Source organism: Chionomys nivalis, chromosome 18 (assembly GCF_950005125.1).
Source record: "Chionomys nivalis chromosome 18, mChiNiv1.1, whole genome shotgun sequence".
In the NCBI taxonomy this organism is placed as follows: Eukaryota; Metazoa; Chordata; class Mammalia; order Rodentia; family Cricetidae; genus Chionomys; species Chionomys nivalis.
The window spans coordinates 10294183-10312875 of NC_080103.1; the positions used below are offsets into that span (position 1 = coordinate 10294183).

An 18693-nucleotide genomic window follows, 5' to 3' on the forward strand; every position below is an offset into this window, starting at 1 on the left:
CGCCAGTACTGACACTTTACGTAAAACACCTGAGAGTAAAGTCACCTACATTCGCATAGAATTCGTCATTTTCAGCAGACAGGACCACCTCTCTTAAGTCTTTGCTGATTCCTGGCACTCTGGAAAGATCAATCCGGTTGTTGTTTATGCCCAGGAGTTCGTGGACCATGGCCTGGTATGTCCACTAAAGAAGTATGTCAAAAAGAATTGGCAAATGACAAAACATGAAAACATCAAGTGTTTAGGAAAACAAAGAGCGATAATATTTTTAATAATATGTTTCACACCAAGTTTCTCTATTTAGTTCGTATTTTTATTAATACCTTGTTCTCTAGTAAGTATTAAGATTATCATTTTAATTGCTTAAACACTCTAAAAAAGTCAAAATGCTTTTACTTTTATACTTTAGACAAAACGCAACGAGATTAATATTCTTGATAGAAAGAAAACAATTATAGCTATCATTAGCTTTTTGATTGTGAATTAAGAGTATATTTTTGGCTTCACAGATAGGGCTATATTGGTACTGCAGTTAAAAGCTGTACCACTTCCTGCACGCTTCTGTGGTTTTCTGCTGCCTGAGAAGTGTGTTCTTGCAGATCTGAGTGGTTCTATATTTATCCCGGGAACACTAATATTACCAGAAAAAAACCCTTGTGAGTTAATCAAAACATTGGCATAATCAGACACTCATCTCAGAATCCATTTTATCTTATGTTTTTAACTAAGTATGAGTTGTGAAGAAGGATTGAGTTCTAGCCTTTAAAAACTTAAATCTGTTTGGTTAAAAACCAGAAATGTAAAAATGCCACAAAGCTGCCTTCTCACCATTTATGGAAAGTGGATTTTTAATAATTAAGTATCCTTCAACAATTTACTATCTAGAATCCCCAAATGCTAGAGATGTTTATGTGTACATTTATAACTAAGTTTATTAAGAAGTAGTATTAAGAAGTATTAAGGAGGTTGGAGAGATGGCTCAGTGGTTAAGAACACTGGCGGTTCTTCCAAGAACATAGGTTCAATTACCAGTACCCACATGGCAGCTCACAATTGTCTGTAACTCCAGTGCCAGGGATTCAACAACCTTTTCTGGCCTCCATGGGCACCGGGCACATTTGTATTGCACAGACATACACTCACACAAAGCACCTATACATTTTTTTAAAAAACAGAAAACATTTAAGATGTAATAAAGTTCTTTAAAATTTGTTTATTTGTATGTGTATGTGTATGGATGCCTTTGGAAGCCAAAAATGGGTATCAGACCCTACAGGCCTAGAATTGCAGGCAGTTGTGAGTGGCCCAAATGGGAAATGAACTTGGATTCTCTGGAAGAGCAACCTATGTTCTTTGTTTCTTTTTTATTATTAATTTTATTGAGCTCTGTATTTTTCTCTGCTCCCCTCCCTAGCAACCTGCGCTCTTAACGCTGAGCTATCTCTCTACCCTCCAAAAAGGTGTTTTATGGCCTAAAAGATTTGTCAAAGAGTTTGTAAGATGGCTCAGTGGTTAAGAGCACTGGCCACTCTTCCAGTAGACCCGGGTTAATTTCCCAGCACCCACATGGCAACTCATAACTATCTGTAACTCCAGTTCTAGGGGAGCCAATGTCCTCTCTTGCCTCCGTGGGCAAGAGACAGACAGGTGGTGCACAGACACAAACATGGGCAAAACACCCACACACAGAAAAGAAAAGAGAAAGAAAGCAAAGGAGGGGTTTTTTTAACCTCCAGAACAAAGTAGTCCTGGTCAGATAGGTAAGGTGGAGCGCACACACCACTCAGAGGAAAAAGAGCAATCCACTGAGCGGGAAGAAACAGGCATGGAGCTGTGAAAACATGGGCACCGTACTGTGCAGCTTTGCGGAGAGGCTGAGAAAGCCAGTTCCCTCTGGGCATTGACAGAGCAAAGTGGACATTGTCGTGGTGGCTCTACCCCAGAGCTTACAATGCAGGTTTGAGGACAAGAGACTGTCTTTTAACCCTGACATATAATACTTAGTTTACTACATGGCACATAACAGGTTCTCAGTGAAACTTGTTTTTCTTTGGGATATAGACTTCTAGATAATTACTTTGCTACTGTTTTAAAAAAGATTTACTTTTTATTTTTAATTATGTAAGTTTGAGTGTGGGTTTGGGCATGAGTACAATGCCTGTTTTAAAGACCAGGTAGGGCACCGGATTCCTTTGGAGCAGGAGTTAAACGTGGCTGTGAGTTGCCCAGTGTGTGGGCTGAGAACAGAACTCAAGTCTTCTGCAAGAGCAGTATGTGCTCTTAGCTACTGAGTCATTTTTCTCTCTCCCCTCCTCCTCCCCTTCCCTTTCTTCCTTTCGTGGCCAGATATTACCTCACACTACAGAGGCGCTCCTTTCTACCGTGGACTACCCTAGTGTTGACGTTACTCTGTGCTGAGAAGAAACTGAGCCGGGGATGACTCCTCTTTCTCTGCATCCCAAATCTCCACTCACAGACCTAACTACATACAAGGAACTGCTTAAATTTGCAAAGAATAAACCTGAGCAGACACAGGATGCCTTAGGAGCGTACTGTCTAAGACAGCGTCAAAACAACCAACGGTGCAACTCAGCAAGTGCAGCATGGGACCAGAGACAATTCTACACAACTCGAGGGAGAGAGCAAACTGCCTGGCTGAAGCAGTCTTTGAGAAGTTGCGCTCTGGCTTCTGAGAAGTTTCAAGGGAGAAGTGTTTTACAGGGGAAGCAGGGAAGAGAAGGTATCCCAATGTCCCAGAGCTTAGACAGAGTCACTTTAAAAGCACAACGGCAAGAAATTATGTCACGCCTCTGTGGCAGAGAGCTGGAGGCTTTTGGTGATGGTGCCTGGGTGTCAAAATCAGGAGCGTGATTTTAGCCCAGTAGGACAATGGGGAACAGCAAGGATTTTCAGGTCAGGAGCTGTAATTTAAGTTGAGAGCTGCCATTTAACAGCCTTGGTTTTGTAGGATATAGATCGAAGAGATATAAAAAGAAGGACCTGTATAAATGCTTGTTTCACTGTTACTGCAAGAGATGGGATCACACGTACACACGGGCAGTAAGGTTGGAAAAGGAGACACTGGGAAGTTGCCTGGATGAGAGTGAGGCAGTGGCTGAAGGGACAGAGAGAGAGAGGAAAGAGGCAGAAACCAGCACGGATGATGGGGATGGAAAAGCAGGACACTAAAACACCAGAAAACATAAGGCAGAAATCAAGAACAGCTGCAAACAAGGAGGTGAATAGAATGGATGCTATTGCCATATTTTACTGAGCTGCAAACCATCCTCCTTTATGCTAACAAAGGGCTCTGCACCTGGTTGAGCAGTGGGGTGATGGCATCATCACAGCGATCTAGAATGAGAAGCAGCGGAGGAACCTCTGTCCGCCGGAATTCAAAGAGCTCATATTCTTTACTTATCACTTGCTGAAGAGAAAAGAGAGAAATAGCTTGGTTAACCCGGTAGCTCTAAGTAGAGATGACAAAATAGGAAATAAAAAAAACAGTAGAAGGTTTTCTACCCTCATGGGCCTCCCATAAAAGGACTCAAAGGTTTCATAAAGTTTTGTAGCACACTAGTAAAAAAAACCAGGACTTGAAAGCCTACTTTAAAGTGGTTTAACTCGCCGGGCGGTGGTGGCGCACACCTTTAATCCCAGCACTCGGGAGGCAGAGGCAGGCGGATCTCTGTGAGTTCGAGACCAGCCTGGTCTACAAGAGCTAGTTCCAGGACAGGCTCCAAAACCACAGAGAAACCCTGTCTCGAAAAAGAAAAAAAAAAGAAAAAAAAAAGTGGTTTAACTGTAAACAGTTGCAAATGTTTCTTAGGTTAAACCTAAGGGTCTTAGTGCCAATTTGTTCCTTTCTTATTGTTTTGAATTCTATAGCCATTCTTCTTTGCCAATAAAACTAACAAAGAAGATATTCTTTGTTCACTTTCTTTCTCTCGTTTTGTCTTTCATTCTTTTTGAAATAGGGTCATGCCTGGTATGGAACTTAGTGTGTAGACCAGGCTGACCTTGAACTCACAGAGATCTGCCTGCCAAGGAATGCACCACCACATCCAGCAGTTCAGATATTTCTAGGGAAAGGACTAGCCTTGAGGTTTTAGAACAGGAATAGGAGTACAACACCTTAACACATTCTCCAAGTCTTTTTGCAGCCTCTGATGAAAGCTGATAGCGAATCATGGGGCACTTCTTCAGAGATAAAAGGAGAGCGGTCAGTCCTTGAGTTGTTCTTGACAGCTGCGCTGGATCCCAATTTCGGCCCTTTTTGTTAAAAACATATTAAAAGAAAATACCTTAATTTTCTCTAACTCCAGTTACTTGATGAATTAATTTAACTTATTTTGAAAATCCTTGCCTTTCATACCTGACAGCAACCCAAGATATTAAGGGAAAACAAATGTGGATTCACAGCAATGTAATCACCATAAAATTCCTGCAAATAAAAAGTAAAAATCAGTTAATCCATGGACTCCAGCTGTACCTAGTGCTATGGACTCTGGCTGTACCCAGTGCTATGGACTCCTGCTGTACCCAGTGCTATGGACCCCAGCTGTATCGAGCGTGCTATGGACTCCGGCTGTACCCAGTGCTATGGACTCCGGCTGTACCCAGTGCTATGGACTCCAGCTGTACCCAGTGCTACGGACCCCGGCTGTATCGAGCGCTATGGACTCCGGCTGTACCCAGTACTATGGACTCCAACTGTACCCAGTGCTACGGACCCCGGCTGTATCAAGCGCTATGGACTCTGGCTGTACCCAGTGCTACGGGACTCCTGCTGTATCGAGTTTTGTAATCAAATGGGAACATACAGGGTGAAAAGGTACAAGATGTTCAAATAATAATTGAGTAGCAGAAGGTATGGGGGAACTGAACTAACTATAAACACCAGCAATGATAAATCTTTTAAAAAGTTAAAGTATACACACAATGTAAATTTTCCATTAGTAAACAAAATAAAATAAAACACCGCTATAGAATATACCACATTATATGCCCAGTGTATTCTTATGTAGGAGGATATGATTTAAAATAGGTTATTCTTTTTATATGTTTTATCACTTAGAATATCTTTTTGAAAAATTCAAAACTAGTTTGTTGCCTGTGAAGACAGTACTTTTCATGTAGGTGATAAATATATTCAAATATTTATGATAGATGTATTCTATAACACTGAACTATTAAAGAAGGAAAAATAACATTATACATGCTAATGTTATATATTATGTAGCATGCAGAGTAAATGCTTAGGAGTTTCCAAGTTTTAGCCTAGTGACAAAGTCTTTTATTAGCTCCCAAAGTATGGGCTTCTCAAAGAGAATGTTAAGAAATCTCACTCACAGCCTTTGATTTTATTCTCTCACAATCAGGCACAATCTTACTGATGAAGGTTTTTAAAGCAAGGTTCATAAACTATGATAAACTAACAAAGAGCATACTTGACTCTGTTCCCCAATTGTGAAACTGTCCCCCAATTCATCAGCCCACTCTGCTCCTTCCCACTGATTCCATTCATTCTATTTCTAGGCGATCTAATACCTCCTTCAAATTCTGTAAATCTTAGTCTATCTGGTGTGTGCACATTTATTTTGTCTGATGAGACAGCACTTCCTTACTTTTAGACTGAAATAGTTTAACGGGGACAATACAAGGGAGGATCCAGGACCCACATCTTTACCTGAACTTCAGCCACGACTTCCTGCTCATCGGCTTCAGCTAGCGACTTCACGTCACTCTTGCTGATCACGTTACTGAAATCTGAAAAAGACACGCCGCAGTTGGCCCAAATGGCACCAGTGAAGTTTTGCTGCAATTAGATTTATACAGGCCCCAGGTAAAGCCTAACAAATCAGGGAAGTTCAGCACACACTGTGGCACATGTCCAAGTCACGCACCTTCAGGCTGGAATGAGGAGCACAACAATGTTTAAACCCAAAAGTGAATACTTAAAAAAAGACCATCAGGGCTGGCGAGATGGATCAGCGGTTAAGAGCACTAGCTGCTCATCCAGATGTAGCACGATTAATAAAAACCCAGAGACAGATATTGGGGTTCAACCTGAAGGTCAGAAAAGCAAAACAGTCAGCCACTGGCTCTTTCCTCTACCTCAGTTTGAAATGGTGATTCTGCCTCCAGGAATCTCAGAATGAGACAGAGACTGAGAACTGTCTCCTCCCATCTTCTATTCCTCCCTAGTGCTGGGATTGAAGGTGTGCACCACTACTCCCACATTCTTTGGCAACCTAGTGTGGCTATTGGGATTAAAGGTGTGTGCCACCATTGCCTTGTCTGTAAGGCTGACCAGTCTGTAAGGCTGATCTTCAGGCAAGCTTTATTTATTAAAATACAAATGAAATATCACTACATTCAGAGGACCCAGGTTCAATTCCCAGCACCCACATGGCAGTTCACAACTGTCTGTAACTCCAGTTCCGGGGATCTGACACCTTTGCACCAATGCACATAAAATAGAGTCAAATAGACTTTTTAAAAGGTCATCATTGACGGTATCAGAGGATGCTGCAGCTCTGTGGCAAATACAGGGAAGGAGTAAACTTTTATCCTACTTTACATGTAAGCTGTATCAAATAACAGATGAGGGAATTTTTTAATAAAAACATTCCATCTAAAAACCCCATGGAATGTGAATGATAGAATACTTCCCTTTTAGGAAGCCCATTCCTCTGCAGTCCTGCCCCAGCCACAGAAGAAGCAAGATGTGACTGCCCCGCTGAATAAGGTACTGAGCCACATGGCTAACAGAGATAAGGATAATGGGCTAATATAAGTTATAAGAGTTAATAAGAAGCCTGAGCTAATGGGCCAATCAGTTTATAACTAAAAAAAAATACTTTCTTTTCAATTCCTATCAAATAGCCTATAAACATTGATCTTACTAACAATATCACTAGGAGAAATGACCAGAGAAACCATACAGCACCACCTTTTAGTATTCTTTTTTTTTCAAGATGTAATTATTAGGTATACAGTGTTCTGCCTGCATGTATCCCTGCCCACGAGAAGAGCTCTCATTACAGATAGTTGTGAGCCATCATGTGGTTTCTGGGAATTGAACTCAGAACCTCTCGAAGAATAGCCCGTGCTCTTAACCTCTGAACCATCTCTCCAGCCCCACCTTTTAGTATTCTTGCCAAAACTTAATCCATATCAAGTTCTTTATCCACTTATAGATACACATGGATAACTTGTATAACATGAACTTTAACTTGAAGGAGTAGTAGAACTACCCAACAGTGATGAAATCAGGAAGCTCCAGCCTGTAGGAAACATAACTGCTTCCTCAGTAAAACAGTTACATAGAAGAAGAGGATCTAGAGAAAATCAGGAGACTCAGCATACTGACCAGTAAGGTTTAATATGTGGATCTTATTTTGATCCTGACTCAAACAAAGAAAAAAGAGAGGGAAAGAGAGAAAAGAGAGAATTTGAAATTTGAACACTGATTTGAGTTCACGAAATAGGAATTACTTTTCATTTTTACTAGATGAATCTATCTCTATTAAAGATTCATACTGAAATATTAATGGATAAAAATGTATACAACAGCGTAGATTTGTTAAAAACTATTGGTGGGCATAAAAGATGGGAGCATAGTTCAGACAAGGCTGGGTGTGGCTGGGACACTGGGATTTATCTATTTTACTTGAATGCATTTGACATTTTCCATAAAGTTTTTGAAATATTTTTTAAATAAAAGGGGTCTGTTAAATAAGACATATAGATCTAAAATTATTAAAAATGAGATGAACAGAAGGCCAGTTTAGTGTTAACTTAAATTGTGCTAAAAGTCTGTATTGAATAAAATTACTAAATACTAATTTATTTTAGTTTACTTTAACCAAATAAAATTCCAAAATTGATTGCCATATCCTAATTTCAAGTTTATACTTTATACAATTTAGTACTAATGTAATTTTTCTTCTGCTTTATAGATTTTTTTTTTCTTTTTGATTTTTTCGAGACAGGGTTTCTCCATAGCTTTTGGTTCCTATCCTGGAACTAGCTCTTGTAGACCAGGCTGGCCTCGAACTCACAGAGATCCGCCTCCCTCTGCCTCCCAAGTGCTGGGATTAAAGGTGTGCGCCACCACCGCCCGGCGTTCTGCTTTATAGATTTATAGCCCAAATAAAACTATCTTCATAAGTATTAGACTTACTAACCTTTGCTACACAGGGACACTGTGTGGAGGAAGTGAGGCTACATGACCCCATTCCATTTTTTAGCAAAGAAACTCAGAAAATGAATGCATCTATTATGTATTGACTTAAATACAGAAGGCAGGGGCAACATATAAATTATATATACGTATCTACAACTGAGGCTGTAGCTTGTGATTTGACTTAACTAAAATGACTATATATGGGCATGGCCACATCAGGAAGTAATGCCTCAGACCCATGGAAAATTAGCAAAGCCTTGCCTTGTGGCTCGGAGAATAGCAAAACCTTCCTCTGGTAGGAGTTAGAATGTTGGCAGTGTTCGCTGAGCAGTGGTGGTACATGCCTTTAATCTTAGCACTCAGGAGGCAGAGACAGGCCAATCTCTGTGAGCTTGAGGCCAACCTGGTCTACAGAGAGAGTTCCAGGACAGTCAGAGTTGTTATACAAAGAAACACCTTGCCTTTAAAAAAGAAAACAAACAACCGACAAAAGCATGTTGTCAGTGTGTACCAAAGACTAACATCTGCAGGTCGCTCCTCCAGATGTTTACAGCCTGAGGCTGTTCTCTCTACAGAGACCTCTTAGGAATCTATCTACACACAGGGCTGTCGCTCCTCCCTGTCCATAATAAACTCACTGAGGTTCTGGGTTGCTTCATCAGCGTGCACGCGGCCCATATGACCCATCTTTTCTCTACATAGGTCTTTGCGTGCGTCCTTTGTCTCCTCACCACTCTGAGGCTTCCAGGACCATGCTGCTGGGTGGAGGCAGACACCTATCTGTAGTAGGGAGGATGTTGTGTCCCACCGCCCGGCTAGCCCTGAAATAACCGCACAGAAACTGTATTCATTTAAACACTACCTGGCCCACTATCTCTAGCCTCTTTTTGGCCAACTCTCACATATTAGTTTAACCCATTTCCATTAATGTGCATCACCACTTGACTGTGGCTTACACAGCGACTGTCTCGGGCAGGAGAACCATGGTGTCTGCCTGACTTTGCTCTTCTTCCCAGCATCCAGTTCTGTCTTTCCCGCCTACCTAAGTTTCTGCCCTATCAAAAGGCCAAGGCAGTCCCTTTATTTAACCAATGAAAGCAACACAAATACAGAAGGACCTACACCACCTATCACACTGGCTAAAGCGGGCATCAGCACCATCAAATGACTGCAAGGATGCAGAGATGCTAAGCTACCCTTTCATTGCTAGTGTGGACGTGAAATGGTACGGTCACTCTGAAAAATATCAAGCACACCACTATCCTGTGGCCCAGCACTTGTGCTACTGGCTGTCATTCACACTAAATAAATGAAGGGTATGTCTGCCTGGAAACCAACAGGTTTATAACAGCCGCAATCCCAAGCAGACACTCGGGAACAGCCCAGATGCCCTTTGGGGGTGAGTAGTTAATGAACAGATAGTGGAACCCTACTCAGCAGTAAAGAGAAATTAACTCATATCTACAACCACCCGAGAATTACGCTCAAGGAAAAGAGCCAGCCCCCAAAGTGGTGTACTGTTCTGCTTACAGAAGACTCTTAGACTAACAAATGCTATGGAAAGAAGAGTAGCAGCTGCCGGGTACAAGTGGATGTAGCCAACAAAAGGGCAAGTAAGGGCCCTCGTGGAGACGGACCAAAGGTTCTACTGCCTGTGTCCCAGTTAATGTCCTGGTTGTGACACTGTGCTACTGTCCCGCTGAATGCTGCATTAGAGGAGCTGGGTAAAAGCATTCCGGATTTCTGTGGGTTTATAACTATGTATACTGTAGTTTGTTTTCTGTGCCAATAGCACAATATCACTGTCATCTTGGCTCCGAACTCTAGTTCAAGCTTTAAAGGCCACATGTAGTGAGGACCTTCTTCCTGCCAGTGAAGTGCAGGGCATCATACGGTAATGGGCTCTCTTAGGACATTAATCTATCAATCACACGAACAGATTAATTATCTCTTACAGTATGATCTCAATATTTCATAGGAGATTAATTACCTCTTACAGTCCCATCTCAATATTTCATAGCAGTATTAAATTTCAACATGAGTTTGTTTGTTTTGCGGGGGGACAAACCATCAGATATGTGAATCTACACTTATTTTTACATAGTTTAATTTAAAAAATAAAAGCTATGACTATTAATAAACAAGATGTAGGATGAGAAACTATTAAAAATATTTTTACCTGTTGGATGGTGTAAAGGATCAAGTGAAATAAAGCATGACACAGCTCTTTATAAAATCTAAAATATCATTTAAAGTTAATTTTTGGCATTATTATTATTATTTGAGACAGGGTTTCTTTGTGTAGCCGTGGTTATCCTGGAACTCACTCTGTAGACTAGGCTGTCCTTGAACTCAGAGATCTGCTTGCCTCTGCCTCCGCCTCCTGAGTGTTGGGATAAAGGTGCATCACTACTACCCAGCTAATTTTTGGCATAATTAAATAGTAATATATGGTAAAAGAAATTTGTATATCCTAGCTAAGATGTACTAAAATATAAATCTAAGACTTAGACAATGGTCTAAATTCCCAAAGCTTAAAAACCTCTTGTGTTCTTTCTTTTCTTTCTTCCTCTTTCTTCCTTCCTTCCTTTCTTTTCTCTCTCTCTCTCTCCCTCCCTTCCTTTCTTCTTCCTTTTATTTTATTTTTTAAACAAGGTCTGTCTATGTAGCTTTGGCTGGCCTAGACCAGGGTGGTCATGATCAGCCTGCCTCTGCTCCTGAGTGCTGGTCTTACAGGCCTTGCCTAGGTGCCCTACTTTTTAGGTGCCAAGTTTGTAGCTGATTTTGGAACCAGCACCAGACTTTACTAAGTCTACAAAGAGCAATGCTGACACCTAGAGGAGACCAACTGTAACTTCCATAGCCAAATGGAAGAAAACTCCAAATAAACTTTGAGTAGGCATGAACCTGTTCAGTCTCCCTATGCACGCCCCCATGTGGACACACAAAAGGATGAGCTCATCTGGTGCACAGACACATTCTTCACATTCTTCATTATCCAATAAACACACACACATGCTTTCCCCAAATAAATTAGTTTCTATACCTCAATTCACAGGTGAAACACAAGAGTAAGTAAACACTCTGATGGAGGAAAAGCATGCGATTTGGCTACTTACAACTCCTGGCTCATACATCATCCTTAAAGCTAAGCATTGATGAGGAGAAACTGTTATTTTGGTTTCAAAAAGAGAATGACGGCCACTACCTAATTTTAAAGGTAAATCATTTTTGTTTTGTATATATATTTGCCTGCATGTATGTCTGTCCACCATGTGTATGCAGTGTCTGTGGAGGCTAGAAGAAGGTGTGAGATCTCCTGAAACTGGAGTAGATGGTTGTGAGCTACTCTGTGGGTGCTGGAAATTCAACCCTGGTTTTCTGGAACAGCAACCAATGTTCTTAACCACGGAGCCATTTGTCCAGTCCCTACACGATTCTTAATACTTTGAATACACCAGCTTTTAAGTGACAGATTCCGTGAGCTTTATGACACAGCTGCTAATGGCCTCGTTTAGCTGGACATACACACACGACTAAAAACGTGAGCCAGCATACTTACAAATAAAATAAATACTGTATTTGGGTCTTCGGAGCTCCTGGATCAGATAATCCACATTCTCCTAGAAAACAAAGAACAAAAGGAGCATGAGCAGAGCTGTCTCAGTAAAAAGTAGTAAGGGCTGGCAAGATGGCTCAGTAGATAAGAGCCCTTGCTGCCAAGTCTAATCATCTGAGCTGAATCCCAGGCACCCACACAGTGGGAGGGCAGAACCGGCTCCTGCAGATTGTTCTCTGGCTTCCATAAATGTAAATTCAAAAACTAGTAAGTATCACAATTCACTGACTGATTTACTTGGAGTCTAACAGTATGCACATCTATTGGGTAATGAAGGATGCAAATAAGACATTAAACACATAAGGATCTTAGATACAATTAAATATACATATACGCTAAATATCAAGTATCTGCATTATCTTGGTTAAATTAAGGTAAAACTAAAGGACACATGAAATAGAGCATAAAATTGCTAACTGCAAATCTGCCTCAAGCTGCTTATCAATAAACAGTATTCATCTGATCAAGTTTCTTACTTAGAACACCAAAATGTGTGCAGTTCTTTAAAAAAAAGAAAAAATATATAACTGAATTATATTCACTTTGGCTTTTAATTTATTGAGGTCTAAGAGTTCATAACTATATTTATAAAGTATCTACATCAGTCTATGACTCCTTCTATAACTACATTAGAAGCAAAAAATTCAGTCCTTTTAAGACTTATTTTTAAGTTTTGTGTGTGTGTGTGTGTGTGTGTTTGGGTGTGAACGTACACACCCTTGCTCCTGGAGGAGGAGGCATCAGACTACAGGGGTGGTTGTGAGCTGCCCAACATTGGTGCTGGGACTCAAACCTGAGTCCTCTGAGCAATACATACTCCTAACCAATGAGCCATCTCCCCTTCCAGTTCTTCTTATAAAGTCAAACATGAGAATTCTAATCACAGACTAGTCTAATGAACACTTGGTCTGTTTTCAATACAGAATATATGGTTAAATTTCAAATTAAATCAGGCCTTAAAACTAAAATTTGTGGTAGCAAAGGCCCTGCTGCTTGAGTATGTCACTGTTAATATCCTTTAAACAATTAAAAATTTTAACTTGTGCTAATAGTATTAAAAAAAAATAGTTCTAAGAAATGCTCACTGCAACTGGGATGGTGCTAAACACAAATCCCAGCACTCAGAAAACATAACCAAGAGGATGTGGGTTTAAAGTCAGCCTGGATGACAGAGCCAGACCCTGCCTGAATGCAAGCAAACAACCAAACAGAAGTATACAATGCCAACTTAACGGGGAAGAGGTTTTACACTGTCATTCAAGCTACAGAAAATGTTATCTTTATAACATTTCTATTGTGTTATTAGATTTATCAAGTGAGTGTGTGTGCAATGTGTCTGTGGGTGCACACATGCTGGGAGGATAGAAAAGAGTGTTGGGTACCCTCCTCTATCACTTCCTGACATTCATTTGAGGCAGGGTTTCTCCCTGAGCCTAAGGCTCCCATTTCTTGGCTTGGCTGGAAGCCAGCAAGTCCCAGTGATCTTCTGGCCGCCACTCACTGCCCTTGGACCTGGATTAAAGGCATATGGGGATGCCTAGCTAGTTATGTGGGTGCTGGGATCTAAACCTTGGTTCTCTTGACTGTGCAGCAAGTGCTTCTGATTGCTGAGCCATATCTTCAATCCCTTTTGTTTTTGTTATTGTTTGAGAGAGAATCTCATGGAATCCAAGGAGACCTCAAACTTACTATGCTGCTAAGGATGACTTTGAACTTCAGATCCTCTTGCCTCTATCTCCCAAGTGCTAGAATAACAGACATGTGCTACCATGCCAAGCTCATCCTATAATCTTAAAGACAAACTGTTTCTAACAAGCAATTTAAATCTAACATTGCTGCTTTATAGGGCCAGGTAAAAAGGTAGACAACGTGAAACCAAGAGAGTTTGAGAGTGTATATGGCTATAAAAGAGGTCTCCTCATTTTATGTCAGAAGATAACAGACTACGTCAACTCTAAGACCACTCTTAATGACCAAAATTTCATGTCTGAAAATAACAAATATGAAAAAAACCACATTAATTTAGCAACTATTTCTCTTTTTTTTTTTATTTTTTTTTTGGTTTTTCGAGACAGGGTTTCTCTGTGGTTTTGGAGCCTGTCCTGGAACTAGCTCTTGTAGACCAGGCTGGTCTCGAACTCACAGAGATCCGCCTGCCTCTGCCTCCCAAGTGCTGGGATTAAAGGCGTGCGCCACCACCGCCCGGCTAGCAACTATTTCTTAAACACCTTTTATGTAGCAGGCATCATGGGAACATAATAGGAAGAACAACCAGATAAAACTTCTGCTGTCATGGAGCTTATTATGGTAGGTAAGCTAGGTATTAATCATAAATCCCATGTAGCTTTGCCAAGTAAGCCTCACATGTCTGTAATCCCAGAACTCAGGAGGCAGAACATGGATAGTTCGCAATTACTGGAAATTTCAGCCAGCCAGAACTGCATAGTGAAAACCTTGCCTGAAAACAGGCACCTTCGACCATGACTGGTTATAGACAGGGAGGCGGTGTTGCTTGTAAGAGGGATGTCTGACCTGCTCAGTAAGGTCAGGGAAGTTTGAGGCAGAGGGAGGAATGGGTATGAAGGCCGTGTGGCATGATGAGACACCAGCAGATACTGGACTGAAGGGTAGCAGAGCTAAGGTGCAGAGTGGCAGAGAGATCAAAAAGCGATAGGGACTAGATCACGCTGGACTCTGCAGCCAACAAGGAAGGACTCTGTTTTTACCATAAGAACAATGACCTTTAATCCCAGCACTCGGGAGGGAGAGGCAGGCGGATCTCTGTGAGTTCGAGACCAGCCTGGCCTACAGAGCTAGTTCCAGGACAGGCTCCAAAGCCACAGAGAAACCCTGTCTCGAAAAACCAAAACAAACAAACAAACAAACAAACAAACAAAAAGAACAATGAGAAGTCACCCGGGGTTTCAAGCTGGAGGACATAATCAGGCTGCTGTTCTGGAAAGTACACAATATACAAGCATGATAAAAGCACACGAACATGAATATGAGACAAGAGAAAGCAAAGCCAAGGACGGTGGCAGACACAATCCTAGCACTTGGGTGGCAGAGGCAGGAAGACTGTCACAAATTTGAGGTCAGCCTGGTTTTCAACATGAGTTCCAGGTCAGCTAGGACTCCACGATGAGGCCCTGTTTCAGGAAAAAAAAAAAGAGAGAGAGAAAATGTTAAAAAACAAGACATAGGAAAGTTTGGGGGGCGGGCAGAGAGATGAGGTGGTAAAGACATCTGCCACTGAGGCCGACAACTGAGTCTGAGTCCTGGGACCTCACAGGGAAGGAGACAACTGAGCCCCACACGCAGCCTGCGGTGCATGCCACCCCACCCCACCCCACCCCCACTCTATGTTTTCAGTAGAAAGAAAGCACGGAAGTCAGATTTGCAGGACGATGGACAAAAGCTGAGGAAGGGCTCAGGAATAAACATGTAGAGAATGATAAAACGGCCCACTTGGCTCGCAGGTCCAGACGTGAGCACAGGAAGCTAAGTATGTAAGGAGAGACCAACTGGTGAGAGGAGGACCCTTTCCTGTTGGGCACTGGATTTAACTGTGGAGTAAGACCGAGCCGGGAGAGGGGTCACTGGGTAACTTCCCCTTGTTTTTATGATAAAGATATACTCGGTCCTAAGCGGAGACGGGGTTAAGACGATGAAGGTTCAAGGCAGTTGGGGCTGTATGAGAGAGTGACAGTGGCGTTCAGTGCCAGGTATGGATGTCAGTCCAGCGTCACGTGATAGAGCTAGTGGCCGTGGAGATAGCCATCAATCTAAAAAATGTCTTGAAGGAGAAACTGGCTGTCGGGGTGAAGTGAGGCATGGGAAGGAGAGGAAGAAAGGCCACAACTCTGACAAACAGGGCAATTCTGATGCCACAAATGATGATAACACAGATTTATTTTGCCTTCTTAATGCGGTCAGATCAGTATTCTGCCTTTGCCCGCGGAGACGGCAGCTCAGTTTGTGGAGTACCTTGGTAGGTCGCAGAAAACAGATGGCTTTCAGGTGTTTCATGACCTCTCGGTTTTGAGAATCAATTCGTTCAAAGAGGTATACTTCCTTCTGAAGAATCTCTGACTGTGTGTAGACCATACTCACTATACCAGTCTGTAAAGAAAAAGAACGAGCCAAGATTACACTAGTTCAGACTGAAATATTCATGCGTCAATAGATAAGCTTTTTTTCACATTAACACTTGCCTAGGTCATTTAAATGCTAATACACAGAAGACTAATTACTGAACATTCAAAACAGGTAGTGATGTGTTGTAACGAAAGCCTGCTCTCTGAACACGAACAACTCACAAACTCCACAGAGGATTTCCTCCATCCCTTTAAAAGCACCCTCCCCTGCCCCTTTAAGTTGGGGCCAACAAATAATCTGTCATTCCAGTTTGAGCCCCAACAATTTACTTTTTTTTTTTTTTTTTTTTTTTATTTATTTATTTTTTGGTTTTTCGAGACAGGGTTTCTCTGTGGTTTTGGAGCCTGTCCTGGAACTAGCTCTTGTAGACCAGGCTGGTCTCGAACTCACAGAGATCCACCTGCCTCTGCCTCCCAAGTGCTGGGATTAAAGGCGTGCGCCACCACCGCCCGGCAACAATTTACTTTTAAAAACCACGTTGACAGGGTCACCCTAAAGTCTTCCAAGTGGTCCTTGTGACCATTAACAACTTCTTGGCAGACCCTCTTTCAGGTACAAAAAGTCTCTCGGCACCGGTCAGTGCCGGTTACACTGCACACCCGCTAGGAAAGCTTTAGATAACTTTCCCAGGGCCGTCCAGACAGAACTGACCGTCGACATTAAGGAAACGCTAAGACCTGCAGTGCACGGGGACCATTAATTCTGAGGGAGGGCGGGTTCCTTCACAAACGCGGAGCAAAGGCGAACTCACCGTTTCTTTATCCATGAGAAGTACCTTCATGCCGGGCCCGCTGTCCTCTATCATTTTGGAAATGTACTGCTTCACTGCAAAAACCACGTTCATAGTGGCGAATTGACAGGCGCCCCACAGCCCTTCCCGCCCCTTTCCCTGGCTGAATTAACCTCAGGCCTGTTGGCTGGGTCTCAGCTGCTTCCGGTCGGCCAAGTATTGGCTTCCGGGAGTCCGGGTAGCTCCGGTACTGGGAATTGTAGTTCCTCCGCGGAGTCGCGGACCCAGACTCGGCGGCCACGGGCCGGGGCCACTCCCGACTCGCGTCGGGCGTGGTTTGGAAGGCATTCTGTTCCCTCTGAGAGGCGCTGTGCTGGCTACTGGCTCTGCGTGGGGAGGACTTGGCGCGTCGCGGTAGACAGCTACCATGGAGCGTGGCTGTGCTGTTTGCCGAGCACCCTTTCCAGAGACCGGCGTGCACGTCACTGGGGAGGGCGAGGTGGCGGGGTCGCAGGTTCGAGACGAGTCCTTTCCGGTAGCAAGTTTCCGGATAGCCCGACTGGATTACACAGGGAGACCTGGTTTCTAAAGCATCCAGACAAACTTGAAGCCGCATCTTGGGACGGCAATTTGTATTTACTAGGTCGTGGACGAGATTCGCTTTCCCGGCTCCCGGTGGTCATTATTTAGGCAGTGACAATGCCCGGTGTTAGAGCTGAAAGTGAGTAGGTTTTCCGAAAAGAGAAGGGAGGCTGAAATTGATCACATGGTTGTTGAATGAATGAACAAAGGGAACACCATTTAGGGATGTTGTCGGAGAGATCTCAGAGACCCCAGGAGGCCGGGGAGCTTCCGCCGGCCCCCACTGAGGACCGCAGGGACTGCGAATCCTCGGCGCCCAGCTCTGGACTTTGCTGGGTTGCAGGGGCGTCGGGTTTCCAGGGACCCTGAAGTGGGTTGGGGGCTGTTATTCATTGGAGCTGAAGCAACTAACTTGAGAATATTTATTTATTTATTTATTTATTTATTTATTTATTTATTTTTTGGTTTTTCGAGACAGGGTTTCTCTGTGGCTTTGGAGCCTGTCCTGGAACTAGCTCTGTAGACCAGGCTGGTCTCGAACTCACAGAGATCCGCCTGCCTCTGCCTCCCAAGTGCTGGGATTAAAGGCGTGCGCCATCACTGCCCGGCCCCTGAGAATATTTAAAGGGAAACATTTTTTTTAATCTAAGAAGCAATGAAAGATTAGCAATAAAGTGAATCTTTAAGCATCAGCTTCCAAAGAGCTGCAGCAATTCACACAGGTCTGTCACCGTCACCACACTTCTCAAAGGGTGCTTTTGTTCCTCACCTTTACGTTGGAGAATTGTAAAATCCGAAAGACAAATACCAGCCAGAAATCAGTGACTGCTAGTGCTTCAAACATTTCCCTCAAAATAATGACGAGAGAGATGCGGGGGAGGGAGAGAGGGAGAGAGGACTGGATAGGAGATCACCACGGGGCAGTAAGATTTTAAGAGAGGGGAACCGAGATAGACAACCGAGTAACGAAAATGGGGGACTGTTTAGTTGAGGAAGGGAATCAGAGCGCTGTGGGAAGGGTGGGGTGAGGAGTGGAGGGGCTGGAGGCGGGAAGGAGGGGAACGGGATAGAACTGGGTGTAACTGTAGGTGGCTCTCGGTGAGTTCAAGGCCAACCGGGTCTACAAAGCGAGTTCCGGACAGCCAGGGCTACACAGAGAAACTGTCTGAAAACAACAGAACAAGGTATAACTGTAATAGGAATGAAAATGCTATTAGAAACCCATCATTTGCCGGGCGATGGTGGCGCACGCCTTTAATCCCAGCACTCGGGAGGCAGAGGCAGGCGGATCTCTGTGAGTTCGAGACCAGCCTGGTCTACAGAGCTAGTTCCAGGACAGGCTCCAAAGCCACAGAGAAACCCTGTCTCGAAAAAACCAAAAAAAAAAAAAAAAATTCATTAGTTTAAATTGAT

At 43.0% G+C, this 18693-nt stretch overlaps 1 protein-coding gene across 1 annotated transcript in view; it reads right to left on the reverse strand.

The window, feature by feature from the left end:
• Vps45 (vacuolar protein sorting 45 homolog) overlaps positions 1 to 16901 on the reverse strand; it is a 64944-nt gene extending 48043 nt beyond the window's left edge. Inside the window, exons 1-8 of the mRNA XM_057794217.1 lie at positions 16720 to 16901; positions 15798 to 15932; positions 11754 to 11814; positions 5690 to 5769; positions 4376 to 4444; positions 4135 to 4272; positions 3317 to 3427; positions 50 to 184 (exon numbers count right to left, since the gene is read on the reverse strand). Coding sequence (XP_057650200.1) covers positions 50 to 184; positions 3317 to 3427; positions 4135 to 4272; positions 4376 to 4444; positions 5690 to 5769; positions 11754 to 11814; positions 15798 to 15932; positions 16720 to 16812 — 822 coding nt within the window. The 5' untranslated portion in view covers positions 16813 to 16901. The remainder of the gene's footprint in view (positions 1 to 49; positions 185 to 3316; positions 3428 to 4134; positions 4273 to 4375; positions 4445 to 5689; positions 5770 to 11753; positions 11815 to 15797; positions 15933 to 16719) is intronic.
• Positions 16902 to 18693: the final 1792 nt, after the last annotated feature.